Genomic DNA, 13,871 nt, shown 5'->3' with positions numbered 1-13,871 from the left:
ATTGTTCTCACAGTCAGGAAATTTCTCCTTATTTGTAGGTTAGATTTTGCCTTGATTAATTGGATCTTGCCTTGATCAGTTTCCATCCATTGCTTCCTGTTCTACCTTCAGGTGCTTTGAGGAACTAGATTGATCTTGTGACACAACCTCCTATTTGCTTTGTGCTCTTGCCAGCAAGAACCTAAGGGGAGGAGTTTGTATGCGATAACACAATGTACATTTCATCATTTACCCTCCCCTTTCTCTCCTGTGCGTGCTTGTATGCTCACAAACTGAGTTGGGTGTCCATTTTTCCAGTCTCTGATCCAAACACTGTTTGAGAGACTTCTGGGAGTGATAATGCACTCTATCTTTATTTGGTTTGCATATATATTTTTTAAATTAAGGATTTTGATTAGAATAATAAAAACGAATGCAATCTAAATTTGGAGAAAGAAAAAACAATAGAGAAATAACAATAAAAGAATAATAGAATAGGATGGAGTATAGAGTACAGTACAGTACAGTGGAGTGGAGTGAAATGGAACAGAACAGAACAGAACTTTATTGTCACTTTTAATGTACACTAATTGGCATACATTAAAATGAAATTTCAATGCATACAGCTCTCAAATGGTCTTCTTCTTCTTCTACTTCTTCTTCTTCTCTTCTTCCTCCTCTCCTCCTCCTCCTCCTTCTCCTCCTCTCCTCCTCCTCCTCCTCCTCCTCTCCTCCTCCTCCCTCCTCCTCCTCCTCCTCCTCCTCCTCCTCCTCCTCCTCCTCCTCCTCCTCCTCCTCCTCCTCCTCCTCCTCCTCTTCTTCTTCTTCTTCTTCTTCTTCTTCTTCTTCTTCTTCTTCTTCTTCTTCTTCTTCTTCTTCTTCTTCTTCTTCTTCTTCTTCTTCTTCTTCTTCTTCCTCCTCCTCCTCTTCCTCCTCCTCCTCCTCCTCCTCCTCCTCCTCCTCCTCCTCCCCTCCTCCTCCTCCTCCTCCTCCTCCTCCTCCTCCTCCTCCTCCTCCTTCCATATCCATCATCAGACATTGGCAATCATGTTGGGGATCCTATTTTTATTAACAGCCACACAAAAAAGTGCTGCTGAGTTTTGTCCAAACTAGTTCCTTAGATTTTGAAGCCCTTATGTTTTTCTTCTGTCGGGACCTCATTTGCCTCCAACAACATAACTATGACAGAATAAATAAATACATACAAAATTATGCAGATACCCACATATATTATTATATGACACATATCAGACAAAAAGTAAAAAAGAAAAAAGAGAGAAGGAGGACTAGGATAAAGGAAAAGAAAAGAAATATCTCATGACAACTTTCAGTTTTTATTACAAGAAGAGACAAACTGTCCTTGGTCACCCAGGAAACCTCTCTCCCCCCCCCCTTTTATTGGCACAAGCTGCTGTTATTTACATACAAGGATTATTTGCTGGTAATACACTCAACAGCCCATAAAAGCCTCCTAAACCCACTTCCCCTGAGAGAGGCTCTGTTGAAATGCATCTGTAGCCTCTTTAAAGAACAAATAGATCTCTTTCTTTCACCTCTGGAAAATGGCCCCAGGGGATTTCTTGCAAGCAAGTTTAGAACATAATGATCATCTTTCAAAATAAGGGTTATTTTCCCTCCCTCTCTCTTTCTCATTGAAAATTAAACACACATACACAAATGAGGGGTCCTGGGTGCTCTTTGAGTTTGCTGTGTTGTTTTTTTTTGCAGACATTTTATTGCCCAAACTAAATAACATCATCAATGCTAGACCGATGCACTAGCATCGATGATGTTACTGTAGAAATGAATGCCAATCTGGGTTCAGTTCCAAGTGGGGAGAAAGACACTGGAAACATGGAGGCTGCTTGGAAGGATGGTGTCAGTTTTGCAAACCATATTAGCACCAGAAGCTTCCATCCTGCCACATTCCTGTGCCTGGGAAATTGAGAGGGGGGGGGATTTTGTAGAGTGTTTGTAGTTAGACACGATAGCATTCTTCTTTACAGTCAAGGTCATGTTATTCCTGCACCTGGATGAAGAGTGGTTTAAGGCAGTGATCCCCAACCTTTTTTATGCCGCGGCCCGGTACCGGCATCAGCTGGGCGCCGCCATCTTTTTTTGATGAAAAAGTGCTTCCGGTGAGCTTTCTACCCGGAAAAGCTCACCGTAAGCACTTTTTCATCAAAAAAAGATGGCGGCGCCCAGCAACCAGCGGCCCGGTAGGACTTGTTCTGCGGACCGGTACCTGTCCGCGGACCGGTGGTTGGGGACCCCTGGTTTAAGGGATGTCTCAAGTAGGAACGGAGGGCGATTGGGCCCATGTGATGGAGTGATGAGTGGAGGGGATGGATTTTGTGATTTTGAATCAGGAAAACCTGGAACTCTCAGATTTGGGTTTTCCCAGATGTGCCAGTATTCTATTCCATTCTAATAAAATGGAACTTGGAGGAAAATGCCTGTCTCGGAGTTTTGCTGTTGGAGTTTGTTTTCCTGGAACACTGACAGATGGTTTAATGGTGAAGCAGAGCCACCAAAGCAAGTGTGATTCTGGGTAGCTGACCACATGGAGTGGAGGGAGATATATATTTATACCCTCTCTTGGGCCTTGCCCTTGAGCTTCCTGTTCCTGTGCAAGAAATGTATCCTATTGGTATCCAGGGGGCTATGTGGGGCTCCAGCTAACCTTGTAGGCAAGGGGTCTCCAACCTTGGCAACTTTAAGCCTGGTGGACTTCAACTCCCAGAATTCCCCAGCCAGCTTTGCTGGCTGGGGAATTCTGGGAGTTGAAGTCCACCAGGCTTAAAGTTGCCAAGGTTGGAGACCCCTGTTGTAGGCTGTCTGTGTCCCAGGCTTGGTTGAAGCTTGGAGGGTGATGATATAATGAAGAGGCTTGTGCTCTGAAAGGGTGTTGGGCAATTCCTATTGTGTCTTAATGGCTTTGTCCTGGTTTGGATCTTGAATGAGAGCTAATCCACCCTAGAGCTGAAGGCCTTTTGTTTTACAGATAGGATGGCCCAGTCTTTCTGGGGCTATTAAGAAAGGTGGGGGCTGCTTTCCAAGAGCATGTTTCTCCTTTTCTCATCCAGGGAAATATAATAGTCTGCCTTTTTAAATATTTCCTAGAATATTTCATTCTCCTAGGAGAGGGATGGGTGCTAACTTTCTTCATTACCTAATTTGGGTAATGAAACATCTGCAAGAAAACAAGCATGCTCAGAGAGCACCAAGGACCCCTCCTGTCAACCCTGAGCTACAATATTCTCCTTTATTAGTAACACTTCCACAAAAGCCTCTCGGTATTGCCTGGTGTTAGAGGTATCGGACAAAAATACAGATCGAGTTTACTTTATGGAGTTTGTTTTACTTTTTTGGTGGCGTTTATTCGTTCTGGGTTAATGAAAGTTTTTGCCAGAAAAATATTACGATCCACCCTTGAACAACCAGTAAAAATAATAGCATGTTTGGATTTTTTTTAAAGAAGATGGAATTTAGTGTCTATACATTCACAGCAATACAGGGCAAACCCATTTGCAGGTTTTTTGTTTTTTTTGCAATCTGTGTGATTCTTACAAATCTTTTCTGATTCAAAATATGAAAAAGAGTATGTGCTACTTAATAAAGGAAATCCACAGAATGCTTTTAGGCTGAACTTAACATAGGCATTTGCTATCCTGATCCATTTATCTCATTTTCATAAACAGGAAACATATTTGCTGACTTCTACTTGGAGAGAAAGCCACAGCTTCTCTGCAAAACATGAAATCCCAAACATTACAAAATTGCTGAAATCCAAAGTTGGCCTAGAGAGTCATAAGTGCACACACTCATATTGATAGGCACGTGCTGTTAATATTCATTAAATTGCTCATTGGGTGCTTAAGAGGAAATAAAACTAAGAATCATAGAATATCAGGGTTGAAAGGGACCTTGAAGGTCTTCTAGTCCAACCCCCTGCTCAAGCAGGAGACCCTATATACCATTTCAGACAGGTGGCTGTCCAGTCTTAAAAACCTCCAGTGATGGAGCACCCACAACTTCTGAAGGCAAGCTGTTCCATTGTTTAATTGGTCACACTGTAAAGAATTTCCTCCTTAGTTCTAGGTTGCTTCTCTCCTTGATTAGTTTCCACCCATTGCTTCTTGTCCTCCCCTCAGGTGCTTTGGAGAATAGCTTGACTCCCTCTTCTTTGGGGCAGCCCCTCAGATATTGGAACAATGCTATCATGTCACCCCTGGTCCTTCTTTTCATCAGATTAATTAGTCATACCCAATTCTTGCAACCATTCTTCACATGTTTTAGCTTCCAGGCTCCTAATCATCTTTGTTGTTCTTCTGCATAAATATATGAATAAAGAACCTGCTTATATATATTTGTTTTCTGAGGTTTTTGCGGGTATTTGTATGTGGATCTTTGGTTATTCAGGTTTTCTCCCACGTAAAATTGGAAGTATCTAGGCGACATTTCGATGAAGTCTCATTCATCATCTTCAGGCTTGTGTCTTCGGCTTTGTGCTTCTCGGAGTACTTTGTGCTTTACTCCGTATTAATAGTATTTATTTATATCCCACTTTTATTATTTTTTATAAATAACTCAAGGCAGCAAACATATTTTATACTCATCCTATTTTCTCTACAACAACAACCCTCCAAGGTATGTTAGTCTGAGAGAGAATGACTGGCCCAAAGTCACCCAGCTGACTTTCATGCATAAGGCAAAACTAGAATTCACAATCTCCTAGTCTCTAGGCCGGGATGGGTAACTATGGCAACTTTATGACTTGTGGACTTCAACTCCTCATTGGCTGGCTGAGGAATTCTGGGAGTTGAAGTCCACAAGTCATCAAGGTGCCATAATTGTGCACCCCTGCTCTGGGCCAACACCTTGACTATTTGTTATTTTTAAAGTCAGCTACAAAGGTAGCTTTTCATCCCAACAATATCGATTGGCTCAGAGAGCCTGTCATATAACCAAGGAACATGCAGACACACTGAAGTCCGCCTCCTATTTTGTCTTGCTCTGATTTAACATGATGCTGAAAGAGATCCCCGCCTTTTGGTTACCGTAAAAATGAATTAAATTATCTTTTTGTTTTTGATAGACCAATGGCATTGTGGCACTGATCATTATCCTCATTTTGTTATCCTTGCTGGGGATTGCTGCCCTGTGGTGGTTTTGGCCGCTGTGTTGCAAAGTGGTAAGTCATTTTTTCCCTCTCTATGGCCGGCTGGGGAATTCTGGGAGTAGTCGTGGTAGGCTACCGGTTTGGCCCGGTTCGAGTGAGTAAAAATCACTACCAGTTTGGCCCAACCAGTAGTAAAAAAAAGCCTGTGATCCGCTGATAGGAGGGGAAAAAAGCCTCAGACAATCAACTGAGAGGATAAAGGACTGAAAAGTGCATGGGAGGGTCTCTCTTAGTGGGGAGGGTCTCTCTTAGCTTTTTGTTTCTTCATCCTCTCAACTGATTGGCTTGTTTGGTGCACGTGCATTAGGGGCGCATGCGCCCGCACGTGCAAACCGGTAGTGACTAAAGTAGGATCCCACGACTGTCTGGGAATTGAAGTCCAGACATCTTCAAGTGGCCAAGGTTGAGAAGCATGGATCCTGTAGTCTTCGCTCCGTTTTGGGCGAGCAGCACAGCCAATGTAGTCTTATCGATTTGCTCATAATCAGATTGAGAAAGTTGAAAACTCCGACGGGACTGACCGAGGCATCTTTTCTTGCAAATTGAATGCGAATATAAATATTAGATTGGAATTACTCAGTGCTTGCCGCTAGGGCCTCAACTGCACACTCATCAACAAGACCTATTAATTGGTTGACTTCTGGAGTTTATACTCCCCCCCCCAAACCCTTCAGGGCTTATTAGCATTCCCTTGAATTCACCGCCAAACTAATTTAAAAATGTAAACATGGAACTGATGTTAATATCTGGATAAATCCCCCTTTACTTTTAAAAGCCCGTTATTAACCTTAAGAGGGTGCTATGAGAAAACAGCGCTGAGTTCTGAAATACCAACTTTATCTCCAAGCGTAGTCTTTGAGATAGCTGTAGTTAACCCAACATAAGACACCACTGTTTTGTTGCGGTGATAGTAGGTATCCTGGTTACAGGTAGTCCTTGACTTACAACTCTTCGTTTAATGACCGTTCAGAGTCATGACAGCCTCAAAAAAAGGGAACGATGACTGTTTTTCACACTTACGACTGTTGCAGAATCCCCATGGTCACATGATTAGAATTCGGATGCTTGGCAACTGGCTCCTATTTATGACGGTTGCAGCATCCCGGAATCATGGGATCTCCTTTTTTGTGGCAAAATCAAGGGGGAAGCCAGATTCACTTAACAGCCGTGAACAACTGCAGTGATTCACTTAACAACTATGCCAAGAAAGATTGTAAAATGGGGCAAAATTAACAACAACTGCCTTGTTTAGCAGTGGAAAGTGTGGTCCTACTTCTTGACTCTTGACGAAAGTATCTTTTCTTTTATGTACACTGAGAGCTTATGTTCCAAAGACAAATTCCTTGTGTGCCCAATCACACTTGGCCAATAAAGAATTCTATTCTTCTCTATTCTTCTCTTCTCTTCTCTTCTCTTCTCTTCTCTTCTCTTCTCTTCTCTTCTCTTCTCTTCTCTTCTCTTCTCTTCTCTTCTCTTCTCTTCTCTTCTCTCCTCTCCTCTCCTCTCCTCTCTCCTCTCCTCTCCTCTCCTCTCCTCTCCTCTCCTCTCCTATTCTAGTCTACGCTACTCTACTCTACTCTACTCTACTCTACTCTACTCTACTCTACTCTACTCTACTCTACTCTATTCTCTCCTAGTCTAGTCTATTCTTTTTCTTTTCTATTCTCTCCTAGTCTATTTTTTTCCTTTCTATTCTATTCTATTCTATTCTATTCTATTCTATTCTATTCTATTCTATTATTCTATTCTCTCCTCTTCTCCTCTCCTCTCCTCTCCTCTCCTCTCCTCTATTCTTTTCTATTCTCTCCTAGTCTATTCCTTTCTATTCTATTCTATTCTATTCCATTCCATTCCATTCCATTCCATTCCATTCCATTCCATTCCATTCCATTCCATTCTATTCTATTCTATTCTATTCTATTCTATTCTATTCTATTCTATTCTATTCTATTCTATTGTTCTAACTTTGATTCCTGCAGGGTTTTTCCCTCCCCCATATTTCGGTCTGCAGAACGGCATAAGCCGGCCTTCTTTTTCAACAACTGGCATCATGGCAGTTAAAAGCCCCAATTTTTACCATCTTTATTAAGCTTGCTCCCGCTTGGGTCAATACTGCAGACAGGAACTGAACAAAATTGCACCGAAGGAAGGAATTTCCCTCCCTCCTCCCTCCTGACCATTCAGTCTTCCTTGTTGGCAGCAACCAGTTGGCACCTAGAGTGTGCCCAATGATTTGGGGCACCCTGTTTTAATTGTTGGCAGGAGCCAGTTGGTGGTTTTTTAATTAATTAATTAATTTATTTTTGACTTGATCTGCAGTCTGTGCACATTGGCAGGTTGCGGAGTGGCCTTTCCCTTTCCTTTCTCCTTTGTCAAAAAGAGTTGGCCGTTGACAGTGTGTTCGCTGCTTCATGAACGTTGGCGAACATCTGACTGAATCAAGCTGGCTTTGGGCTCTGGCACTGATATTTTGTAATGCCCGCCCACCTTCGAGCATTGAAGATGTGTTAAGGGACAGTTGCCTGAAGCTACCAATATATTTAAAATATTGGAAAATAAAAACGAACTCAATATCTTTACCTATCTCTCTGCCTGCCTAACTACCTACCTACTTACGTATCTCTCCTTTTGTCCGTCCGTCTGTTTAATTATCTATTAAATGGAAGCAAACCGGCTGGGTTCTAAACCGAAGCCTTTAATTCCCTCCTCCCCCTTGTTTGGCTAAATAAACACCCCGGCAGCCTGTTTCTTGACAATGATAATAATACCAAACGCTAAAAAATTGGAGAAGACTCAAACTTTGCATATGGTAAACAAAATGGAGATTTAGTCTCCTGGGCTCTTGAGATGGGTGTTTAAGGAATGTGAATGAAATAGAAATAGTTGACATCTTGGCAATATTATGTCTTTTAACATGTGCAAGTTCTCAGGAATGGAGGAGTTACAGACGCTCTTCCATTCCCTTCCTGCCCACCCACCCCCTCCCTCCGGAAAATAAGGATGGCTTCCTGAGTTGGGTTTTGAAAGAAATGATGGATTTAAAGTAATTTAAGGGGGCCCCCTGCTTTCAGGAGGAGTCCAGCCAACTGTTACATAAAGTTGATTTAATTAAAAGTACTTTGGCAGGGGGAGGTCTTAGCCATGCTTGTTTCTTTTAGGCAAGTATTAAGTGTGGTGCCCAATGTGGAAAATAAAAGAAAATTCTATAACTTTAGTTTATATAGATTAAGCCCGATCCGTATTGCCCATTAAAAAATGATTAGCCCAGGGCTGTGATGGCACAAAAGCAACAAAGTCACAAAAGTAGGTAAAGTACCTTTAATTCCTCCAACTTGGTCCCCAATGTCCAGTTATCATCAGCTGGAGGAAAAAACTCTCCCAAGAACAGTTTTTAAAAGGAAGAAATTTAGTCTGAATCAAAAGTACATATAAATTATAAATAAAAACCAACACAAACCACGCTGCAGCAATTAACGAGACAGGGCAGGATAAGGAATTGCAGAACTCAAAAGATAGAATAGAATTCTTTATTGGCCAAGTGTGATTGGACACACAAGGAATTTGTCTTGGTGCAAATGCTCTCAGTGTACATAAAAGAAAAGATACATTCGTCAAGAGTCAAGAATCATCAGGTCCAACACTTAATGATAGTCATAGGGTACAATAAGCAATCAAATCATACTAGGAAACAGTCAATAAAAATCGTAAGGATACAAGTGACAAAGTTATAACGAAACACATACAGTTGGGAGGACACCAGAACCCAGATAGAACTTGACAAACAAAGATAATGCACACTTTGCTTCCAGCAAGGTGCTGTGCGCAAACACCCTCTTTATCCTGTTTTCCCAGCTGCAGCTAATGAAGGGAATCAGGGCCTTTTTCTCCCCCGTAACCCACATTGCTCCCTTATCTGTTCCTCCCTGCGTACCCTAGGATGCAGAGGGAGTTGGCCTGGTTCTTCCTCTGAATGCCCAGCCGGACTGTGCCCTTCCCCAGTTTCCTCCCCAGCCACCAGAGACACACTGACACTCCCTGTCAGCTGTTCGACCTCCCCCTCGGAATCAGATTCCAACAGGGGCATGACAAGGGCCCTGCAATAAAGAAAATCTTGAGATTTACTACAATTAACATTTACGAAGAAGAAGCATGGCTCCCAATTGGAAATTTGACCTTTTCATCTGGAAGGCGCCATTATAGATAGCGCTAGACTTACAACCATTCGTTTAATGACCGTTCGAAGTTAAGAGTGGCCCCGAAAAAAGCGACTTAGGACCATTTTTCACACAGCCATTGCGGCATCCCAAAGGTCACGTGGTCATAGTTCAGCCACCTGGTGACTGCCTGTGTTTGCAGCCCATGGGTGATGACCGCATTCTTTTTAAATAAAACAAGTTAAGAGCCAAACTCATTAGCAATTTGAGATTTGATTAGCTGTATTTCTGCAGTCTTTTGAAAAGCTTTAAAGAGCTGGACGTGTTCCCAGGGAGGAAATCATTAGATTAACTGAAGTCTTTGTGGTGTTCATAGTTTATTTGAGGATTATTTAATTCCCCCCCAAAAAAATTTTTTATTGATTTTTTTATTGATTATATTTCTTAGTGCTTAATAAACATCGTGTTGTCTGGTTATTTAATTTGCTTGACAATTCCGATTCTACAGCATTCTTAATTCTCACCCCTTTTTTCCAACCCCTGTTAAAATAGATTTCATGTTTGATAGTATTCTGTGTCTTCTTTCTGCTTTTTCAAAGTCAATCTTTCCATTTCTGCACAGTCTGGTATCTTGTTAATTATTTCTTCATCTCGCAGTGTTTCTTTGTTTTTCCAATATTGTGCGAATATAATCCTCACTGCAGTTACAGCATGTCATATTAAATACATTCTTTTCTTATCTCATTTTTTTGGTATTATACCTAATAAAAAACAGTTCAGGTTTAAAATCTACATGATTCGTGGGTGGTTGTTTTTTTTTAATTGATGGTCATTATAGATTTTATATCTTGGTTGTTTTCTGTTGGGGTTTTATCTGTCCAGAGTCACTGGTGAGACACAAATCAAATTAAAGATAACTAAGCATCTTTAACAATCATTCCAACAGTTGTTTTGCCAATCCATAACAGTCATGGAGATGAGGTTTCTGTTACCTCAACCATGGCTAGTTGGTTATGGAGATAACTAACGGAGAAGTATCACAATCAGAATGACTTGCTACAGTGTGCTTTTAATGAATCTTTGCCATTATGTCCTTTATCATCTAATTTGTCCCCTTCATCCAAAGGTTATTAAGGATCCACCTCGACCTCCGCCTTCAGTGCCAATAGAGGTAAGCTTCCAACCTTCTCCAATGGCTTGCTGTTTACAAAACGAGATCACCATGTTGCCAATGACTTAGAACCAGTGGTGGGTTTCCAAATTTTTCTCTACTGGTTCTGAGAGAGCGCTTCACAGGGCTCAAGGACCGCCCTCTGTGTCAATGCTGGTGAGCTGTGCTATTTTTTACCTCAGCTGAGGCGCGGCAATCCACTCTGCCGCGCGAATCAGCTGAGCTAAAAAACAAGGGGCTATAGGAATGGTAATGTCAGGGGTGGGGATGGGGCAGCCAGAGGTGGTATTTATTTGTTGGTTGTCTGAACTAGTCAAAATTTATGCTACCAGTACACCAGAACCGGTCCAAACTGGCTGAATCCCACTTCTGCTGAGAACTGCAAGTTAAGGTTGACACCATTTGATTTATTTATCTCATGAAGGATCCCTTTGCTTCTTCCATCATGCAGTAGTTGGCCATATAAATAGAAGATATATTTGAAGATGCATAGGATGGAACACTAGAAGGAGGAAACCAGAAATAACTTGAAAATCTTCAAACAATCATTTTGATTTGTTTTTCCTTATCTCTGGACCAGAGGATTAAGTGGTTTTTTTTTCCATATTAGAAAAGGAAGGCTGATCAGATTAGATTAACAGAGTTGCAGGTCATCTAGCCCAAACCCCTGCCGAAGCAGGAAACCCTACACCATTTCTGACAAATGGCAGTCCAATCTCTTCTTGAAAGCTTCCAGGGATGAAGCTCCCACAACTTCTGAAGGCACCTTCTGTTCCATGGGTTGATTGTTCTCACTGTCAGAAAATGTATCCTTATTTCCAGGTTGGATCTCTCCTTGTTCAGTTTTCATCCATTGTTCCTTCTCTGGCCTTCAGATGCCTTGGAGAATAAGTGGGCCCCCTCCTCTCTGTGGCAGTCCCTCAAATATTGGAACACTGCTATCACGTCTCCCTTGGTCCTAGGTGTGATCAGTCCTAGGTGTGATTGATAGTTGCAGCCTGCTGTTCACCACAGTGTATATATCTGCCTTTAGAGGATGTCTGAAGTTCATGTTTAACACAGGCCAGGTAGTTGTGGGTCCAAAAACAGACATGTGGAATCCTTTGACCATATGACAGGGTGAACTCCTGTCCTGCCTCAGCTCCTGCCTACCTAGCAGTTCGGAAGCATGTAAATGCAAGTAGATAAATAGGTACCACTTTGGTGAGAAGATAACAGCGTTCTGTGCACTTTTGGTGGATAGTCATGCTGGCCCCATGTCCATGGAAGTGTCTTCAGGTAACGCTGGCTCTCTCAACTAAGAAATGGGGATGAGCAGCGCCCCCTAGAGTTGGATACAGCTAGACAGCGGAAAGCGTTTACCTTTTTGGATGTCTTGTGCCCATACTAAACCTTGCTGGGAATTTTTTCTCATGAGACGGGAATTCTGTAACCATACTGAGGCTAACTCTTTAAAGAAATTATTTGTTCTCTTTTGTTATAGTGAGGAACTGCAGTAGTAAACTCCTGGCCAAACATGAGAACACATACATGTGTAGGAACATTTATGCACACACATACACAGAGTGTGCAGATCCACAGAGGCAGGTCCAGATAATGAGACAGCTTCTCCACTCTCTACAGCTGTGTCTCAATATTAGGAAACTGTACTGTATCAGTGTGAAGGTTAAATGGAGGCTTAAGCCTTAGAATTTAGAATATGGAAGATGGTTTCAAAGCTTGCTAATTACTGCATTTTGTTTCATGACCTAATTTTACTTGCTTGGAATACTTCAGAAGGGTGTTTTTATGTTTTCACTATAGAAGAAAGAAATATTCTTTCTGGTTCTAAAGGAACTTTGTCTCATGAATTTTCCTCAGTATAGTCCTTAATTATTCCATAGACAGATGCAAGTGGAAGCAAAGCCCATTATGTCCCATAGTAAGCTTCTAGTAGGAAAGAAACAGCCTCTTGTGTGACTTACTTATGAGCTACTCAGGAGCTACCCTGCCTTTCAGTAATCAGTTCAACTGGAAACTGGAAAGAGGGGTTTGGTTAGACTTATTAAGATGACAGGGTTAGGACCTTCAGTGAAATATACTTTAACAGATGAAAGAAATTCTGGAGAAAGAAGTATCTGTTGTCCCCCAGAATCTGGTAAATTAAAAAAATACATCTGTCTGTCTGTCTGTCTGTCTGTCTATGTATCTATCTATCATCTAATCTCTACCAACTATCTTTCTCTCTGTCCCTCTGTTTTGTTTTCTACCTACCTACCTACCTACCTGTCATCTAATTTCTACCAACTATCTTTCTCTCTGTCCCTCTGTTTTGTTATCTATCTATCTATCTGTCTGTCTGTCTGTCTGTCTGTCTGTCCATCCATCCATCCATCCATCCATCCATCCATCCATCCATCTATTTATCATCTATCTACCTTATCTATTTGTAAAATTTATTAGCTGCCCCAATAAATTCTGGGCAGTTTACAATCTTCAAAAGATAAAAACTATACAAAAGTCTAAATGAAAGACCTAAATAAAATACCGTAAAGATCCAATTACTGAGCCCCAATTAAAAGATGGGGGAGGGAGGGAGTAGACTGAGAAGAAGGGGAGGTGGGATCTGCTATTAATCCATCCATCACTCCCCATGTGAACCCCGCTCATTGGAGCTCCATGCCAACTGGTAGAGCCAGGTCTTGCAGAAGATCAGGAGGGTGGGAGCCCACCTTCCTGGGGGCGGGGTGGAGGTGGGGAGATGTTCTGAAAGACAGGCCCAAGGGCAGAGAAGACTCTTCTCCTGCACCCTGCCAACCAGAATACCCTGGCCGATGGGGCCCACAGCATGCCTCCCTCCTACATCATTGCAGGCATAATTTAAATGGGTTGTACAATGATGTCATCCTGATGACATCATTTGCACCATGACATCATCGTGCCAGTGGAATGTATTCCTAGTAGAGTTTAGTTTGTTGCATGTGAAGCCTGTTTCCTGGAGGTCCAGAAAAATCAATATTTCAATGCGTACACATACAACACACACACACACACACACACACACACACACACACAAAGACAGACACAGGGTTTATCAAATAGAACACTGAAGGAAAAATACAGATGTTCAGGGTCTGTATTTTAGCCACAGGTGGGGTGGGTAAGAATGAAACAGAATGGTATTTTCTGCTTTCTGAGCCCTAATGTTTATTAGCTCTATCCTTCTGTTTTTTTCTTTTCTTTCTTTTGCACCCTGATTATATTGAACCCCTGATTCTTTGGGAGGCTTCATAAAATTGTGTAATCATAGCCATCAACTTTAGCTGGATATCCAAATGGGTTAGCTATCAGTAAAAGGGCAGGGGAGTTAGTTAAAGCACAACATTCCCTTTTATAGGGCACACTA

General features: G+C 41.8%; 1 protein-coding gene across 1 annotated transcript in view; it reads left to right on the top strand.

The window, feature by feature from the left end:
- The window catches only part of ANTXR2 (ANTXR cell adhesion molecule 2), a 179,091-nt gene that overhangs the window by 82,032 nt on the left and 83,188 nt on the right, over positions 1-13,871 (top strand). The window contains exons 12-13 of the mRNA XM_026676453.2: positions 5,078-5,173; positions 10,442-10,486. Coding sequence (XP_026532238.1) covers positions 5,078-5,173; positions 10,442-10,486 — 141 coding nt within the window. The remainder of the gene's footprint in view (positions 1-5,077; positions 5,174-10,441; positions 10,487-13,871) is intronic.

Source organism: Notechis scutatus, chromosome 4 (assembly GCF_049901735.1).
Source record: "Notechis scutatus isolate UNSWTSFEM ecotype Mainland chromosome 4, rNotScu1.2, whole genome shotgun sequence".
NCBI lineage: Eukaryota > Metazoa > Chordata > Lepidosauria > Squamata > Elapidae > Notechis > Notechis scutatus.
The sequence above is the reverse complement of the archived record's forward strand: the minus strand, read 5'-3'. Positions and strand labels throughout refer to the sequence as shown.